Source organism: Melanaphis sacchari, unplaced genomic scaffold, assembly GCF_002803265.2.
Source record: "Melanaphis sacchari strain LSU unplaced genomic scaffold, SCAv2.0 Contig84_pilon_pilon, whole genome shotgun sequence".
Lineage (NCBI taxonomy): Eukaryota > Metazoa > Arthropoda > Insecta > Hemiptera > Aphididae > Melanaphis > Melanaphis sacchari.
Window position 1 is genome coordinate 605650 of NW_020271599.1, and position 21297 is coordinate 626946.

Here is a 21297-nt window from a genome sequence, read left to right on the forward strand (position 1 = left end):
AAGATTTTTTAAATTTAATTTGTGACTTGGTTTGGTTGTGAAGTATAAAATTGATTGTACTATAGTGGAATCTTCCTTAACGGACATCTCTAAATAGCGGACTCCTACAAAAAGCGGATTTTTTTCTGAAACTGGAACATTTTCTTTGTTTATTTATAAAAAAAACTTCTAAATAAGATATATTTAAAATAACGCGTACTTTTATGGTTAGAGTTCGATAATTTTTTACCGTAATTAGTTATTATCTATGTATATTTTATCACAATGAACAATTTTAATTTTTATACATTATTATATTATTACAGCTTGTTTTATCCGTCATAAAAAATGATCGACACATTCGGTAACTGATTTTGTTTTTAATAATAATACACATTAGTGTATTCATATATACAAATAATTTATATTATGTATTATATTTATATATGTATCATAATTTCTATATAATATTTTTAAATTGTTTGTTTTTTATATAAATAATTTATTTTAAAGAAGGTTAGGTTATGTTTGTGCGGTAATGGAAAGCACCACTATGAAAATTTAAATTAAGTTCAATAATAACTTTGATTTAGATATGTCATATATTTTTATTAATCGATTTAGATTAATACATTTATTTATTATTATTATTTTTTTGTACACGAATGAATTAAATTGTTAATAAAAGTTTCACAAATCACCACGTATTAGCTATTTTTTTTTTTTTGTAAATTGTTTTGTTTGTCTAGTGAGCGTGTGCGAAGGGATGTGGGCGTCTTATATTCCGACGCTTTAGTCCTGCGCGGTTGTGCGACACACCAATCACGTTGTCAGCACGTTGGCCAGTTGGCTTCAAACTCGCAGACCGGGACTGTATCGCGTTGCTTGTGTATTTTTCCAATTACGAAATATTTCGTTATAAATTAAAAAAAAAAATAACAATAATAATTTGAATTGAAAATGTATAGTCTAAAACATAATGTATCACCAATAAAATGATAAAGAACATCTATATATAATCTGTACTAACAAAACAGGTATGTCAAAGTATAAACACGCAGTAAGTGATACCTGCAGTCGTATATTAATTATCTCTGGGTATAAATAATATAATATATTTTAAAATACTAATAATTATATAAATATACTTATATATTGTATATTATACATTATATATAATAAATATAAGTATTAAAAACTCATCAAGTTTATTTTTTTTTGTGAAACCATGTTCAAAACACGAACTTAAATTACTTTAATCTTTTATAAATTGTAATAATGCTAAGGTTATATTAAAATTATTACTCAATTACATTTTAAATCGATATTTATGTACTTATTTCAATCTTATGGTATTTATACTCTAAATATGTATCTAATCGTACATACATAAATATGTAACACAGCTATTATATACTATATATATAATATATATTATATTGATTCATTAGTAAATATTTAGATATAAAAATTTATTAAAAATTTACGAATATATTTTTTCAAAAATAAAAGATATTATAAACATAAAATTGTCATATTCGGAAAAATTTGACACTTTAAGCTTTAAATAGTAATTTATACATTTATTTTTAGAATTGAACTACACAATTTCGTCATGATTTCAAATTCAGTCAAATTACTTGTAATACATTTTGGTCTTATACTTGCATTCGGAAATTTTGGTGAGTACAAATATATATTTTTCCTAAATATAATAATAGTTATACAACTGGAATTAGTTTTTTATAGTATGTATACAAGATATTATGTTCATATAAATTATTGTAATCATATTTATAATTATTACGGAAATTAATTATGTAGAAAAAATTTTATGAAGTCAAAAAAATGTATGATTTAATATATTAGGTTATATTTAGTAAAACGTCAATTAATATGTTGATATATATATATATATATTGTTAGCCTAATCTTTGGTGAATAGATTATTATAGATCGGATAAGTTGTAATAGTTATAGATATTTTGTTTTAAAACAAAACTTTTAAGAGGATAATGCTTTTTTTTGAATTAAATAATAATTTTTTTTAAACTATGTCTATAATAATAAACTTATGCTCAAAAATAACATTATATTCAACATTTTTAAAATATATTACAGTGATAATACATTAAATTCTTGCAAAAAAATCTTTTGACGGCAGTTTAAAATTTTTCGTGTAATGTTCTAAAAATACTTTTCTTTACTCCAAAGTTTAAACTGTAATTTGATAAGTTACCTCTTACCTTTTTCGAATCCGGTCTATCAGGTTAGTACGAAAAGATCCCTAAAGGATAGCAATACCTTAACAACAACTTTATAGTGTCAGGAATTTCGATTTTAAACGTGATAGTGTTTCAACCCGTCACTCTAAGCAGTAGAACCCTTGAGATTTTGTTTAACCCTTTTAAATCCAATTTTTGTGAATGATTATTTTTTATTTAAAGTAAATTTTATTTTCGTTTATTAATTTTGATGATCGCAATTATTTAAAACTTGATTTTATTCATAAATAGATAACAATATAGGTCCTTAATTAGTTGTTGTAAGTAATAAAATATACAATTAAAATGTACACTATGTTTTATGTTCTTATATATTGTAAAAAGAGTTTATTTAAAAATAATGGAATTACATTTTTTTTTTTGATACAAGTATTGTAATTAATTGCAGCTTTTGTATTGAAATAATACAATTTTTTATTTGTTTTAAAATTCATCTATTGAAGTACTTAAAATAAATTACAAACCACCAATGCATGAAAAAAAAATGTTTAATACTTGTATAGTTATATATGTCAATGATTTTGATTCTTATAAATAATTTAGGTTTTGGTGAATATAAAATGATATAAATAATATATTTTATATATTTTAGTACTTTAAATTTATATATTAATGTAGGAATAATGTGTTATTATATTTTTATCATTCAATGTGAATGTGATTTAGATTTTGTGGTATAAAGAGTGTAATATTTTTGGTTTTGTAATAATTTATGTTTTATTATTTTTAATGAATTTTTTGTATCTCTTTAAAGTATATTCTCATAACTTTCAACATTAAGGATAGGTATTAACGTTAAAATCTAATTTAATTAAGTTGGATTTAATTATGGGATCGAAAATCTAAAAAATCTTAGTACTTATCTTTGTATTTGGAAAAATTGAAAGAAAAAGAATACCAGTTTACGACAAATTAGATATTGATAAAAAAAGAAAAAATAATTGTTAAGTCTTGAAATATTCACTAAATATTTATATCAGAGTTATTATTTCATGATATCATTTTAAAATATTTTGGTTCTTTTTAAGCAATTTAGTATATTTGAAAATTATATGAAAAATATCGAAACCATTTTGAGGGCGGAAGAGGTAAACGAAAATTAATGATTTTTCCTTAATTGCTTAAGTTATTTTGTTGCAGTTAAAAAACAATAATTTTAGAAACTTGAAATTTTTCATTATATTATAATTTTCTACAAAAATTATTATATTTTTAAAATAATATTTAAGTCTAACTTAAAATTTTACGATATTCATACCATGAACTAATTTATACTGTTTTATAATATATCACTTTATAAGTATCGAATTATTTATACAAGAATTTGGTAACAATTAGTTCAACCTATCAAATTATGAAAATTTAAATAAAAATATAAATACGTTATAAAAATTAAATTATTCTTCAAAATATACGCAGATTTTCTTCATTCAGAATTTTTTTCATGTACAACTATTTACTTTTGAACCCACATTTAACACATATTTTTCTATTAAAGTAATCTACTCAGTGTCGAAATTCTAGGTTTTAATGTTTTGAATTATATTTAATTGTATCGTGTATATACTTATAATTAATTTAATATAATTACCGACTTATTACATTTCTATGATTATTATTTATACATTATTATGTTATATTCTATAAACAAGTATAGTTTATGGTTTATATTTATTATAACCCAATTGATTTTAATGAAATGATAAATTAACGATATCATTTACATACTGAATAAAAAATAATATTAAAATCTAAATTATTTAATAAATACATAATCTGGGGCTTTTTTTTTTGGTTGAAATATCCTAATTAAATTATGTGTTATAGGTATTTCATTCAATAACGTCTAAACAGTTTAAATGGTCTGTTTTAATTATAACATGTTTAATGAAACTGTTATTTTAATTACATAAACCAAATAATTTAGTATTATATTTTTAGTATATTTATACATTTATTAATTAACAAATTTCCTTAAAAAAAATCTGATCATGAATATACCAATAATATAATATAACATATAAATCTTTAGTATAAAAGCGACTTTGGAATATTGTAATATTAAAAAGTACTTTAATTACTTTCCGTAACAACTAAGTAAGTTTAAAGTGCAAACGTGTCCATTTCTTGAATATTTTGGTGACTGTGCAATCTTTGAAAGTATGTAATACATAAGTGATGTATATAATGTGGATCATGTTGACATAGTTGAATAATTTATAATGGGTTATCAAATATCTTTAGTCAAGTGTTGTCGTTTGTTTTCCTGGTAGAACTAAGGATGGTTTATTATTGTGAATTTTAAGCGAAGACAACCACGAAAGGAATTCTCATATGTGTGTTAGGCGAGAGGATAAAACGGTGTCATCACCGACTCCATAAATGTTATTAGATGAAATTTGTCATCTGGTAAAATATGTTTAGGTTTACAGATTCAAAGACAAACTATATTAACAATACCGCAGTCCGCAATGCTTAGTTTTACCATGACCGCACGTATGTTAGAAGTTAGAAGAACATGTAGTTGAGCATAATATTCATAACAATAATTTAAATCTAAATTCATATAGATGTGATGTGTATACGTTTTAATGATAATCATTTAATAGATGTGTCTTAGCTATTAATTTTTCTATTAAAATTAAACTAATTGATTTATGTAGATAAATTATAAGACAAGTGTATTTATAGGTGAATATTATGAAGATGATTTATAGGAAGCCTAAGATTTTATTTTATGGTTATTGATTCATTCAATCAAATACTTGCATTAGAAATTCTATGAAAATACCAATACTAAAAAAATAAAGTACCAATTTATGTATAAAAAATTCATAAAATTTAATAGTATTTACTATGATTTAAAAACTGAATCATTAAATAATTGATAAATATTTAACAAACACTATTTGAATGACTCAAAATTAAACGTTATTGTCTTTAGGATAAACTTTGTGCTCTAATTATTGTATTGCATACATAAATTACAAGTACGTATATTTATTATACATGATTATAATATACTTAAATGATATTAAAAATTAAGATTTGAAAAATTGTACTATTTTTTTTAAACAACTATTACGATTATAATTTAAAAAAAACTATGTAAACAATTAGATTACATTTTGTGTGAATCAAAAACTTAAAAAAATCTATTATTCTTGAACAGTTTTCATGAAATAACTATTTAAAGTTGTTTCATTGCAAACTTCTAACAGGATTTTCTCAGAACAAAGGCTTATTTTGGCTTTTACAAACTATCTAGAATACAAGAAAAGAGAAACGTAATATATGAAATTGTTGAATAATATTGTTTAGAAACTTTAAGAAACATATATAATCCACTGTTTAGTATTTTGTTTAGGTATAATTTATATATTGAGTATGTATAATACTTCATGTGTTTTGAAATAATTCGATTATTCCAATTTTAAGAATAGTGTATTCATAATTATTTTATAAAAATTCAATACCAAACATGCAAGTAATCAGTTTATAGTGTATTGTATTATTACAGAAAATGTAAAAAAATTATGTCTTTGACAATTATAAAATATTTTTAATATTTTTTCAATAGTTAAAACTACTTTAAAACGATTTCAATTCAAGTTCTTCACCTATTTATTTATTATGCAAGATTAAAAAAATTTTTTCTAAACAAAATAAAATATATTTTTTTAATAGATTAAACAATCATGTGAATATGTATGATTAAAAATATTTTGAATTAAATTCGTTATGTAACTAAAAATTTAGGTCTATCATTTTGAAAAATGCTCTGAATTAGATTAATGTTGTTTACATAGTTTTGTCAGATACTTACAATTAGGCAAGTTTTAAGTTTATGAGCCAGTTAAGCATTTTTATTTTTTTCCCACGTATCGAAGTTTTTCATTCTAGTTAACTGATCCGTAAAAGTTGAGAATCGAAAAACTTTTTCTGTGGCAGACACGGTAAAAGCTATCAGACAAGTTCGATGTCAGGAGCGTCGGTTTGATGGATGCTCTCTAATCACGGTAAACCACTTTTAACCGGCAATTTTCTTCTTCGCGCTCACTTCATTTAACACATTAAGTACTCTATCTCTTTAAACTCATTTTGAGGTCAAATAATAGTTAATTTTATAAATACTTAAATAAAACTATCCCTATTATAAATACACTATTTATATTATTTGGTAAATTCGTAAATTTCAATGAGCTATATTATGTGTCCCGTATTGTAATGTTTTTTTAGTTTTTTTCGATAGATTTTTTTCGGGAATACTTTAAGGGTTTTCTTCATATAGATTATAACTTCGTTAAGTTTATACACTATACATACGTATACATTTCATATAAAACTTCAGAGAACTATTTTTTTATTGTTGATTTTTACGAGAACTTGAAATTAGAATAAAATTCTATAATCATTAATTAGTTTTATGGAAATTAATTTATTTTCAAGTTCTATGATTTTCAATTAATGCAAAATTTAAAATTGTATTAATAACTCGTTTAATATTATACTGCAGATAGATAGATGGAAATATAATTATTTTATACTAATACTAATCAAACTAAATAGAGGTAAATGAGAAATAAAATGCGTACCGATAAATTATATGTTTATATAGTTCTTTTACTTTAATTTCATAGAATTAAATAATCAATAAACATTGAATCAAATATTCATTCTAGTAATGTATGTTGTTTTGGAGTAGACTATATGATAATATATATTAAACTTAATATGACATGTAAAATAAAGCAAATCTGGTTCTTCTACATCATATTATTATTTTTTGGTTATGTTTCACTACCTATATTATTAATATGATGACCTATTTAAGAAGGTTTATAGGGAATATAAATTATATTAGACGTGAGCTACGAATTTATCAATTTAATAATGTACGACGAATGGGTCACTTACATTTTATAATAGTGACATTTCGACTACCTTCATAATGTTGCAATAAAATACATCTAAATTCGTTATCGATAATTTATCGTAATGTAGTTTTATTCTTTTTTTTTTTTTTGAATATTGGTGACACAATTGATTTTGTTGTTGAAAACATAACTCAGAGGATAACGTTTTGTACGTTTGTTCCGGTCTTGGGCAATCATTATTCATTCCTGTTTTAGATAAGAAAACTAACCCCCTCCCATAGTTCCGGTTAAAATACCCAACCTTTTAAACAGTAATTCCTTCCCTCTATTTTTTCGTTTCCATTTTACCCTTGAACAAACCGAAGCTTTATCTTCCCGGAAAAGCTTTTCCACGTAGACGTGTTGTGAACATGTTTTTGTCCCCCATGACTGCATATAGAAATTGAATACTTTATATGAGGCTGAAGTAAAACTATGATAAAAACTAAAAATAATGCATTTATTACAATTAAAAATATGTTTGGATAAGCTTTTATATATTGAATTTAATTCGATTTTTTTTTAAAAGTAAACAATTAATAAACCTAGGTTCCATATTTAATTGAAACAAACTTATTTTTATTCAAATTACTTGCTTAGTAACTTTTAATATAACGTAACTTAGCAATTTTCTTTAATTTTCAAAATCCAAGTTAATTTTATACAATCGATCTATAAATTAAATAAATTAAATAATATAATATTATAGTTTTATGTTGCATTATTATGATTGATCAAAAAACATTGTGTAAGATAAACGCATACACAATACGTGCATGTTAATCAAAGTTTCAAGGCTTGTTGTACGTACATTGTTATAATTATTAATACGTCATATAAAACTAGTGACTATTATAGTATCTATGTATTTCACATTTTAAAACTAAAAAAACGATTATTTATTTCAAACCATGAAAATAAAGTTTAAATATGGTATGAGATAATAAACAAATAAAAATAAAACTTGAACTAAAATAAAGGGATTGTTTTTAAAAATTTCAACTTACAATGTCATGGAAGCAAAAGAAAATAGGCTCTATAATTTTAGAGGTGGTAATAGTATTAAGAGCGAAGTGAATTAATCTGTTGTTTTTCCGAGGAAATGTGTTTATATTGTAGGAAGTTTTCAGTAAGTAGACTTTGATAGATTGTCTTGTCAGTCAGATTTAATAATACACCAGTGGTTGGTGAAAAACAATGTTTTATGAATAGAAATTTTACCATAATTAACCGAGACTATCAAAGTTTTTGAAGCAATAACGTTAAGACACTTGGATATTTTTATTTCAACATAAAAACACAAATATGTGCTATGTGTTTTTCACGTGGTTTGTATTCTAATATAAACCTTTGAAAACATAATGTATTATAATAAATTGTTATCTGTAATTAGTGGCAAAAACTGTTCGAGATTTTATGTGGTTACACCCACATTCGATCAATCAACTAGAGTTTTTTGTTTCAGTGTGAAATAAAAGGGGGAAAATGTAAAAAAAATTACAGTAGACGGAGGTTTTCTCCATTTTTTACCTCTCTTTCACCCATCGTAGGTGAGTAAAATACTGTCAATCAACCTTATATCTTGATAAGAAAATAGCCTCATATCTTTTAAGCGGAACGCCCAAAGCTTATACTCTTCAATCAATTCAATGGAAGTATTTTACTCGATTTTTTTTATCCTGTTCGTTTAAACGTCTCGCTGTTTTTTAAACGTAACCTGATGTGAAAATATTTTCTTCGGTTTGTACTATACGAATTATAATTGAGTAAAAATTACGTAAAGTTATTAGTTTTCTAAGATAATATAAATCCTTAACATAATATGTGAATGATTACGATTCCATAATGTTTCAGAAACACTTTGAAAATATTCCAAAAACAATAAATGATCATCAAAACACAGCTATAAAGTTTTTAAAATAATAATTAATATTATTTGAAACATGTAAAAATATTCAATTAGAAATTTTTAAGGTTGTTCGATTTTTTAAATTGGCATGAGTGTTTAATTCTTTGAAAAATGTTAATATTTACACATTAATAAATCAAAGTAATATAAAATACCTAAAAACACATCTTAATGTTTAATATTTAAATTACATAATATATACTCTAATGCAGGGATTCCCAACCACTGTGCTACGAAATTATTTAGGTGTGCGGTGTAATTTTTGTATTATTATGTGTGCTAAATAAATTAATCGAAATTATAATTTATATTTATAATAGCATTGACATCGAAATTCCCTTTAAAATAAAAATTGATAAAATATCCAGATAAAACAGCTATTATATATACATCCGATAATACCCGATACGGGTACTTATTACAAGCAGTTGCATTGATTATTACCACATACTATAATAACTAGGGCTAGGGACTTCATGCCCTACAAAACCTTGAAATGTGCATGAATTTATGCCCTAAAGAATCAATAAATAATCTATTAAAATATGTATAAGAAAAAAATATTTTTATAGTAAATAATAAAATTTGTAGATATGATACATAAATAAATAAATTTAATTAATTTTTTGAAATAATTATTTTTATTTTTTTTATATTTTTTTTCATCTTAAACCGAGTTTTAGCCAAAAAAAAAATTAAATCAAAATAATCAAATTTAATCTATTTAAAATTAAGTTTTTTTAAAATCTAGTTTATGTATTGCTGTTTCAACTGTTTCACCCCGAATAGAAGAATTATGTAAAAAAAAAAAAAAACAGTCACAAATATCACATGAAATTTGTATTATTTGATAAAAACAATATATATTATATATTACTATGATAATATATATTATTATTATTAATTTAAGTGTGCCGTGAAATATTGTAAAACGATCAAGTGCGCCGTTAAGTGAAAAGATGTTAGGAACCCCTGCTCTAATGTGTATGCTACCATAGTTAATATATAATATTGCTTACATCTAAAAACTAAGTTGAGGGTTATTTTATTAAAATAAGAATTATATCTTATTCATATTTTGTCGTTTGTAGTGATTAAAATGTATCAATTAATATTGATGTTAATAAAAAAATTCATTAATTCTATTGTAGTAATGCTATTATTTTAAAAATTATCCATTATTTAATGATTTATATATAATTATATAATTATGTCTGAGTGTTTTTAAAATGTATAGACGTTTATAAAGAAGTAGTAACGTCTTGAGAAAGAATAAGTATTTATACTTCTTAAATCTTAAGTAATATTTATTTTTTTATATAATAAATTGCTATTTAAAATTACTATAGAATTTTTTTAGTAAAACTGCTTTATTTTTTTCTATTAAATACAATATTTTGTTTTTTAGAATGAATTTCCATTTTCCACCATTTTTACATGTACAATATTTAAAAAAAAAAAAAAAAATGGAAATGTCATTAACTGCTATAACAGATTCTAAACTCACTTATTTGATGGGCAGGTATATACTTGTAATAGTGATTTGAAAAAAGTTATTAAGATCGAGGTTTTTCAGAAGTTTTATTATGTACTCTAGAAGTATTTTGTAAACAAAAAAAACTTATAGAAATTGATTGAGTTTCTTTAATATAACACATTATGTTGTCAAGTATTCATTGTAAAAGCTTTATTATTTTGTTTTATCACTCATTTTTTTGTATTCTATCATATCAATTATATCTTTGAATAAACAATAAAAAGTTACAGAGGTAGATTTTAATGATAATTTATTATTATTTGTTTTGGTAGTATACAGCTTATTAAATTTAGAAAGAAAAAAATGTTATTTATAAATTTTATTGATTTAAAAAATAAATTTTGACTTTTGGATACTTAATAACAGTACAAAAACACTAATACACGATTTTTATTTTTTGTTAAATATAATAATTATCAGTTTTATATCTTATACAATCGTATATGTTGTATTTTTAGAATAGGTACCTTAGATTAACCTATTTTGATATTTGCATTTTTTGATAAAATAATTATACTTTTACATCGTCGTGTAATTATAATTATTTTAAAATACTAATATATATATAATATGTTATTATTTTAGATTATCAAATAGTAGTCTATAAATGACTATAATAATCATTATTTCAATAATTCAATAACTAACTAAAATTTAAAATTTTATAATTTTTAGTCAACGGTAGGGCAAAATTAATTAAATTATAAATTGTTCCAAATTATTCAACGGTTAATTGCATCGTTTCTTTGAAGATAGTACATCTATTATCCTATATATATTATTATAATTTATAACCTATAGTGTTATTTTTTAATTTGAAAATATATAGAAATGAAGACGCTTATTGCATTCATGTGTCAACGTTTACGACGGTAGTAGTAATAGTTCTATTTTACTCATCTACACAGAATATTTATATTTTTTTGGTCTCGGGTCGCAATAGTCAAACATATGTCACAATCAATTGTGTTGTCGAAGTTTTATCTTTAAAAAGCAAAAAAACCTTCGTGTAGTAATCTAATTTACATGTTATTTGAAGTAAAGACATTTACAGGCTTGAAGCATACGGCATGAAAAAATGGTAGGGTGAGACGTGACGGAATTTAAAATGCAATTTTAAACTCCTCATTCTTAACCCAACCAATTCATATATAAGTATATATATATATTTACATTTAGACAATTCTCAAGCAGTGATGAACAAATGTTTGATTAGGGTTTTAATCGGTTTTTTGATTGGATGTACAATAGAAATGTTACTAAAAATCTTAATTAAAAAATTCGGAAGTATTGCCAATTACGATTATCTGTTTTAGACAAACGAACAAAAAAATCTTTTTTTTTTTTATTTCTAGGGCTATCTAATTTGATGTGCATTCGTTTCGCTGCGTACACTCAATTTGGTTTTCATTATTTCAAACGAAAATCAGTATTTTAATGATTATATACCTATAACTATGCCATCCTTTACAGTAAAAACCAACTATAGGCTAACAGCCATTGTCATTAAAGCCTAATCTAAAAATAAAAAAAAAAATTAAATTTACCAACCATAGACTTGGTTAACCAAAACATATTTGATTTGAGTTTCATATAAACACATAAGCTGCTAATTTCCCTATAATTTACCTACATAATTATTTTACATACATATACAATTTTTAAAATATATAAACTAGTTTTAAGTTTTTTATATGCATTTAAAGTTTTTGAATTTTTTTACTTAAGTGTTTATAAACATTTTAGATTCAACCAAAAGCTTGGAAATTTAATACAAGATTTTATATAAGTTGTTCATAAAGAAAATCATTAATATGGATTATATATATGCACAACTTATTTTTTTATAAAGTTTTAAGTACAAAATTTAACAAAATCGTAAATATGTACTAATTATGATTAAATTAAATATATATAAACTTTTAAATTTAAAAAATTTAGTTTAATATATTTCGTAATACATTTCTTATACATTTTTCGTATGGCAACCTAAAAACACTAAAAATGCACATGCATAATGTTTTTTTTTTTGTTTTTTAGACATTTTAGCGTAAAATACCTAATGATTTTGTCTATTTTTTTATAATTTAAAAAAATATATATCATTTGCGGGGGTCTTGAAACTTTGTAGTCAATACAGTTTCCACATTACTATAATAAAAACTTATTTGTTATATATAAAAAAAAAAATAGTATTTATTTTTGTAGTTAGATGTATATTTTAATTAAAATAAATAAGGAAATAAAATATGAAATTTCAGCCTATAATCCTTTTTATTTATGTTATAAAATTGTTTAGTGTGAGATTTAAGTATTTTAATCGAATGACCTTAAATTTACCATGATATCACATTTTGTCACTTCTCATTATGTGTTACAGCATTTATTAAGTTTACTCTTAATTCAAATAAAATAAATGATTAAATGCATATTTTAGAGAGTATTAATAATTTCAGTTCCACCATGTTTATTTAATATAATAATTAATAAGGTGAATACATCACCTTAGAAGTCAAAACTCGTTTTATATCTATATGCGTATAAAATATAGAAATGTCGATAACATGTCCAGTCGCAGTTGTTCTTCTCGGCCTTTCTGATATAGGATATAATATTTTTAGAAATAAAAATAATTCGACCTAACGCCGATACGCCCTCGAGGCAGCCGGTATCGTTTATTACACACAGACACATACAGACTTATCACACGAACACACGAACACACATACATGGCTATACGTATAAGGTATATAGGGATGTTTATTATATAGACTCCGCGATGCGGACGAAAGCTGTTGTTTTTCGTCTAAGGACCAAGTTGATTGCGAATCACTGAAGCAAAAGTCTCTTCCGTGTGCGTGTGCTGCGAACCAGTTATTATATTATTTCCTATATTTTTTCAGACGTAGAAACATCCCGGTGCACCGTACCGGAACGAGAGATTCATATAGTAAAAAAAAAAAATACATACACAAAAATATAAGAGCAATAATAGTCATAGAAGTAGTTCTCACTTTTGAGATTCGGGGAACGATGCTAACCGTTCGTGTTTTTCAAAACCATTTGTCGGTGCCATAAACTGCACATTTCTTATGAATTCTAATAAGTGACATTATGCTGACACTTGAGTCGCTATAGGTAATTTTTCAATAGGATGTAAATTTATGTAGGTATATATATATATATATTTACACGTATATTCATATTTTAACTATTTTTATGCGCGAGAGCTTGTAGAAAAATAAAATTATCGCCAATGTTATAGATGTAATATAGCATATACCATTAAAACAAATTTAATGACATTTCTCTATTCAATTTCACTGAAAGCGATTTACATATTTCGATAGTTTTATGTTTACGTCATATTAAAATTATCAAAAAATAAAAATATAATTATAAATTCAATACTTGTTCATTATTATTTCAAACCAAAGTTAGATTCTATAACAACATTTTTACATAGGTATGCAATTCAGCATATTCTATGCAAACATAATTTTCTACATTCAAGTTAAAGTATTTTATGGTTTAATAAATGATGCATGTTAATTATTTTGTGTTCATATGAAGTTATGAAGTTAGATAGTTTAAATTTGTTGTGTACATTTATTTTTTTTTAAGTACACGCGAATGTCACTCAAAAGTCAATTCAATTTCCTTGGCATTATTTACTTTTAGTTTTGAAATATTAAAAAATGGTGTTTCAAACTACATAAAATAATACTTATAGATTTAACAACAATTCCCACAAGTACTCACATAATGATAATAAAATATTTATATGGAATGAAATATGAGTGTATATTAAAAATATCAAATGTTTCATATACTTTTGAATTAAATGACCGTAGTTTTATTTATTATACCAACAAATATTTGAATTTGACTAAAAAGTATTTGCTTACTTATATTTATGGATAAAAAGTGTTCACGTATATTATTTTGTTGATAATCAATTATTATGTTAAACCAATTAATATACTTAATATACTTACTAATTAATATACCCATATATTCAGTTTAAAATTTTGTCTCGTATTGGTATAATTTTTCAATGATAAAATCTAAGTTAACACGTTAAATTTAGTTACGATATATAAATTTGTAAGTAATTTAATATAGTACGAGGGTCCTACATTGTGAGACATTTAAGAAGTTGAAAAAAAAAATAATAACAAAAGAAGACTTGTGTGTATGAAGGAATGCCTTCATGACAACGTCAGACCTCATACCGTTCATCTCACTCAGGACTTGCTTATTTCATTTGGATGAAATATTGTGACTCATCCACCTTATTTTTCAGACTTGGTACCATCGAATTACTATATTTTCAATAAATTGAAGAAGTTATAAGGTAGATAACAATTTTCTAACGATTAGGAGGTCCAGAATGCTGTCGAAAAGTGGGTTCGGGAGGTGGAGCGGAAGTGTATTTCGAGAGTACACAAAATCTGGTCCCTAGGCTACAAAAATTAATTGATCTAACCAAAATTTATGAAGAGAAATAATGATATATTTTGAAATTTATCTTGAAAATTTTATTAAAATAAATTAATTTTTCAATGTTAAACATATGTTGTAACCTTACTTTCTGGATGATACTCGTAATTATTAAATCTTGTACATACTTATATCCTTTAATTTTTTATTCATAGAAGTATGTTAACATAGTTTTTATCTGTATGTATTTCAAAATTTGTCACCTATAGTTTGAATATTCTTAAAATTATATATAAGTACAATATCTACTATTATGTTCAAAAAATTTTTTTGTAATTTGAAAAAATTACTTTTTTTTAACATTATAATTTTAAACAGTTTTACTATAAAATGTTTTTTTATATTTTAATAAGAAATCTTAACTACACATACCAAAAATATAAGTTTAAAGACCTCTCATTATAGTATCAATTACTGTGGTAGGAAATATAAATAGCTTATTATTAAAATAAATATCAAATTTCACAGAAAAGGCAATTAACAAAAATGGTTTCAAATTATAATATACTTATAAAATAAAATATGGTTTTTTTTTTTTATATAATACCATATTACACCGTATAGAACCTTGTAGTAAGTACCTTAAATTATTGGAAATTTCACACAGGTTATAAAACCATTGTTAATTATGAAATATGAATCATTTTAAAATTAATTAATTGAAAAATGTCTTAAAGGTCAGAAAACATTAAAAAATACATTATGCTAGAATTATTTTAAGTTAAATTCATCAAATTAATATTTAGTCATGCTACATTCATATACCTAGTGACTAGAAATAATTTAAATTTAAAATATTTTAATTACAATTCATATTTTATATTCAACTATATTCTTAAAATATCAAATAATCAATTTCAAAATGGATTAGGATTTAAATTATCTTAATAATATAGCTACTAACATTTTAGTTCCACATTTTGCTTCTTGTAAGTACTAAGTACTTATATTTAACATCAAAAATTTTAAAAAAATAAATATTTTATACTTTATTTTTTATATAAATCGAAATTTGTTGATTACCCATTTTTAAGTTTAACTTAATGGTTAATCAGAATATTAAAGCAAGTATAAAGTAGTCAGTAGGCAAGTAAGCAGTAGCAACCACAAGAAGACATTGGGTATCGAATACTGGTAAATGATTATAACTTATTAATTAATATTTAAAATATCAAAATATACAATAACATCAATAACAATATACAATTCGATTAAATCGATAGGGATGAAATTACCCTGGTATAGATATTTTTAGAATGAAAACGCGACGGGAAATAAACGTATTCCAATTATAAATGCTAATAATAAATAATAAAATTATTATTTATGACAATAATAACTACATTTTAACGTCTTGATTTTTTTTTTTATACCATGTGTTTAATACTTTGTATAATACAAACTCATATTTCTAAAAATATGTAATAAAAAACAATAATGGTGTTTTAAAAATGTCTAAACAATTATCTATTGATTGAAAATGTTAAACAATATTTGGGAAATATCATTGCATATTTACATATTTATATAAATAATTATAAATTATACTAAGGGAATCACAACATTAATGTTGATGAATTGCCTATACATTACTCCGTTATAAAAGCAGAACCATTCCCTTTATTTACATCTAAAATGGTTTTTAACAATATATAGATGTTGTATAAAATGAATTTAATTTAAGAAATAATTATAATATTATAATTTAAGATACTTATTTTTTTGTGAAAAGTTCTATTTTCTAGCTTAACGTATAAAATAAAGTAATACATGTATTAAAAATGAGGCAGAAACTTTCTTAAAAGTTTTGATCTCCGGACTAGAATAATTTATACGTATAGATAAAAAAAGAAATAGATTTTTAGTAAAATTCAGAAATCTTTTTTATCACCTGTATTTTTTTTTTTTTTTTGTAAGCTTCCAAACTTTTGATGTTGAAAGTTAAAGTCTACGTTTATAGATTTGTGTTTATGAATTGAAATATTTTTCAACATACAAACGTTTTTGTATTTTTATCAACCAAAACAGTTATGAGATGTGATAAAATATGTATTTATAATCGGGATTAGAGTTATCTGTATAAACTGTGCATTTCGTTTATTTAAAACTGCGATTATACTTATTAAATCATACCTACCATTTTTAGGAATCACGGATAATAATTTATTAGTGATTGCAATGATTGAAAAATTGTATTGTTCGAATGTGTCAACATATAAAATGTTTGCAAAAGTATAGTATATATATATATATATCATTGTTATTTTTCTTTTTTTTTTATGGTCCGCTCAATAGATTTTTCATAGCAACTGCAGTTTTAAGAGGTTCGTATAACGCACATGAGAAGTATGAGGGAAGTCATCTGATAACGGTCTCGATGAAAAGCTTTCGCCGTTTTTGCGGAAATCTCGTTTTTATCGGCGGCGGCGGCGGTAACGGTAACGGTGGGTAAGAGAACAGAAGGAGACCGTTTAAACTCCCCGTAATCGCGGTTCTAATAATTACTACCGAAGTGGTATACAGAGCGGTATGGGTTTTTTTTCCGCTCTCGTTCTTATCTGCGCACCCTCTTTCATGGTTGCATCGCTATTTTTTTCGTAGCTCCAAGATGAGATCATGTAAAAGGATTATTATTATTATTTATCTAGGAACACCTATAATAGTAGACCTAACTGCGTGGAGCATTTAGAGGGTCGGTATTTTATTTTTTTTTATCTTCTTTTATACAGCCGTCACAACCAAATGCACGTTCGTTGAGTATTTTTTTTTTTTTTTTTTAGTTTTTTGTTTTTATTAAAATATTGTAAGGCATTCATTGTACAGTTAACAACTATCACCGCGTGTTCGGCTTTTTTAGTTTATTTTAATCGAACTACCGATATCGGGAAATCGTGTAATATCTAATAACGAGTCCAACGAGCATTTACTGGTAATACCATTATATTTAATACAACTTCAAAATGTAGTGTTTACATTTGTTCCATTCTAACACATATGTATTCCATGGTTTTATAAACATGCCGTCCTTTTTTTACTTTTAAAAAATTACATGTTTATTTTCAGAACAACTGTAAATCACACTGTCCAGTATATGTATAACATAAGAATTTATTTATTATAGAATAGTGGAATATTACCAGAAAATAATATTAAAATCTTGATAGTAGTCTATAATCTAATAGCTTGAGGTATTGGGAAAAGTAAAAACTATATTTTTTTTTTCACGATTTTTATTTCTATTTTATACAAAGTTGTATAATATTTGTATTACACACATTTTACTTTGTAATGCCGTGTACGTGTATCGTTTATAGTATTATGTACACTTGACTTAGATTTTGTTCATATCTTCTCCCTTAAAAAAAAAAAAAAAATGTTTTTATGATAAATTATTATAGGGTATGACAATATGAATGTTTATTGCCAAATTTCCTGTGACTAATAATATCGTAACCAGATCATGTCATCAATCGCTCTCGCCAATTGAGTTTCCGCAACCAAGTGTGGACCATACTGTAAATACGAAACGTTGGTTTTGCACGTGTGTACGAAATCCTGCATAGAAAACATATTATCGACCAGAAACCGTATAATAATATAGTTTCGTATAATATATTGTATTCCTCGTGACCTGTTCGCATTCGTGGTTTATCAGAATCATTATAATTGTAATGATGATAATTCGACGTCCGTCTAGTGTATAATATCTTTGATGGCACCGGCGGGCGCGACAACCACTGTGTTGACATGCGACAGATGGTGTTCGACACTCGGCTCATTATATCATTATGCATTATACACACACCGCTGCGGACTTACAGGATTGAAGTTTTCTTCCCTCGGGGCGGTGTGTGGCGCACCTAGGAGTGGTGGCGGCGGTGGTTTATCCACGTCTGTAGACTCACATTGGTTAATAACGACGGCAAACAGCGGGATTTTGTGGTAATCGTCTTCCAAAACGTTTCATCATCAATTTAATAATATTGCAATGTACACAATATTATAATACCACGACAACATGCAAGTGGTATAATTTAAATTTCCCAGTATTGTTAGCTTCTTACGGTTATTAGTAACTGAAATATTGAACGCGGAATGATTTTGTTTTGATTAATTTTTTACTGGAACAGTCAATTGTATTTTAAATTATGTGAAGTTATAATGATTACCACACAGCTATGACATTGTGCTTTATATATTATTTTAAGAGTTCCGTGTAAATTTAAATATTTTTTTTATCTTAAATATTGTAATTACATCGAATTATTACACCGATGGCGAGTAAGAGAAAATCCTTATATTTATTATAGTACTTCTAATCTTCTATTATGTGTAAATTGTATAAATGCAGTTTTACTTGATGGAATTAATTTAATTAACATATACATTTTTGTTTGCTGTTTATTGTTTTAATTCAAATTCTAGCACTTGTTTATCCAAAAGTTATATGTGGAATAATTATAGGTATAACAAAATATATAATCTTAATTAAAAAAGTATGTTTTAGAATAAAACAGTATAAATATAATTGAATCATTATTTGTATAGGACATACATTACTCATATTTATTTTCTAAATGCTTACATCTAAATTTCCGAATAAAATGTAATATATATAATGAAAAAACTTATAAAAAATAAAAAAAATATATATTTAATCAAACATAATATAAAAGAGTGAGATGATAAAATAAATTGTTTAATTAAGTTTGTAAGTACTTAAGATAATAATAATTATATTTTTATCAAATTAAATAATATTCAATAAAATAACTTAATGAGACATAATATTTCGAAAATACATAATTATTTTTAACGAAAGAAATTATTTTAATAGAACATTAATGCTTAAGTGGTTATGAGCGCGACAGCGAAAATTTTGCAGAAATGTTTAAAGAGGGCGTTTTTTAAACGCAGTCAGAAGTAGGGGAGTTAAGTCATCTTGCGTATCCACCAGTTTACTCTTTGTTTAAAACCTATCTAACTTTAATCTAACCACAGTTTTTTTTTAATTCTGGTAAGGAAGTACATTTTTTATATCAACGAGCTCATAAAATTAAATAGCAACACACTGTGCTTGTGCGTTCGTGAGGAAATATAGTCTAGAATAATAAAATATTTCTATGTTAAATTTCATAAAAGAAAAAATCAAAATATATTGAATATTTATTAAGCCGTTAAGGTAGCAAAAATATGCTATTACAATAAATTAGATGTTTATGAAAGTATGTATAACATTAAAATCACTGTCTTAAAGGTTATAAAATACATTTTTACTTTACTCTGCGATTTTAATTATTAAAAGAAAATAATATTAATCCATTTTATAATTCAATACTTAATATTAAATTGATTAAAATGTTATTTTAAATAATTTTAATAAGTATTATCGCTGCTTTTTTTAACATTGAAAAGCTAGGCTATGTCCAAAATACATTGTTTATTTGGTCTCACACAAACTGCTATATCCATTTATTTGATGTAGATTTATAATGTGATCATTTGTAAATTTAAGACTTCTGTTACACATTTTTAACGATATTTGATGTTGCAATTAATCCATGTTGAGTCTTTACTAAAATAATTTATACAATCATCCTTAATTTGTATTCCATCAGTGTTATTGTTAGTGAATGTCCGGTATTTGTATATTATACATACGTAATTTATTATTGTTATACTAAATATCTTCTAACATGTTATACAGAGTGATTTAACGCATGCTTGCTACCTACCTGATAAATCGCTCTGTATATTATAATATTACAAACCATCAATCAGTGTTGAATAGTTATCCATACATCTATCAGAATAAAATAAGTTAATATCACGGTTAAAGAACTTTGTACATTTTTTAACAATTTTTTAAGAATAGTCATATTGTAAAATTAATTGTTAGGAGTTCTACACGTCTTATTCATTTTCAATAAGATTGGGATAAGAAAAAACTTATTGCCTTTTACTTTTTAGTTTGAGTGCGATACTGAAAAATCGAGAACTCTCAAAACATCCGTCGCCAATGTTTAACTCTGATAATGTTAAGCCCAAATATATATTTGTGTGACACGTTCACATACCACGATAATACTATTATTATGGTCATTATTGTTTTATCATGGCTAGAAACACACGTCTACGGTATATATATATATAATCGTGTACAAAAAA

At 24.2% G+C, this 21297-nt stretch overlaps 1 protein-coding gene across 1 annotated transcript in view; it reads left to right on the forward strand.

The window, feature by feature from the left end:
- Window positions 1-835: 835 nt before the first annotated feature.
- LOC112602199 (carbonic anhydrase-related protein 10) overlaps window positions 836-21297 on the forward strand; it is a 105410-nt gene continuing 84948 nt past the window's right edge. Inside the window, exons 1-2 of the mRNA XM_025350156.1 lie at window positions 836-1016; window positions 1573-1661. Coding sequence (XP_025205941.1) covers window positions 1595-1661 — 67 coding nt within the window. The 5' untranslated portion in view covers window positions 836-1016; window positions 1573-1594. The remainder of the gene's footprint in view (window positions 1017-1572; window positions 1662-21297) is intronic.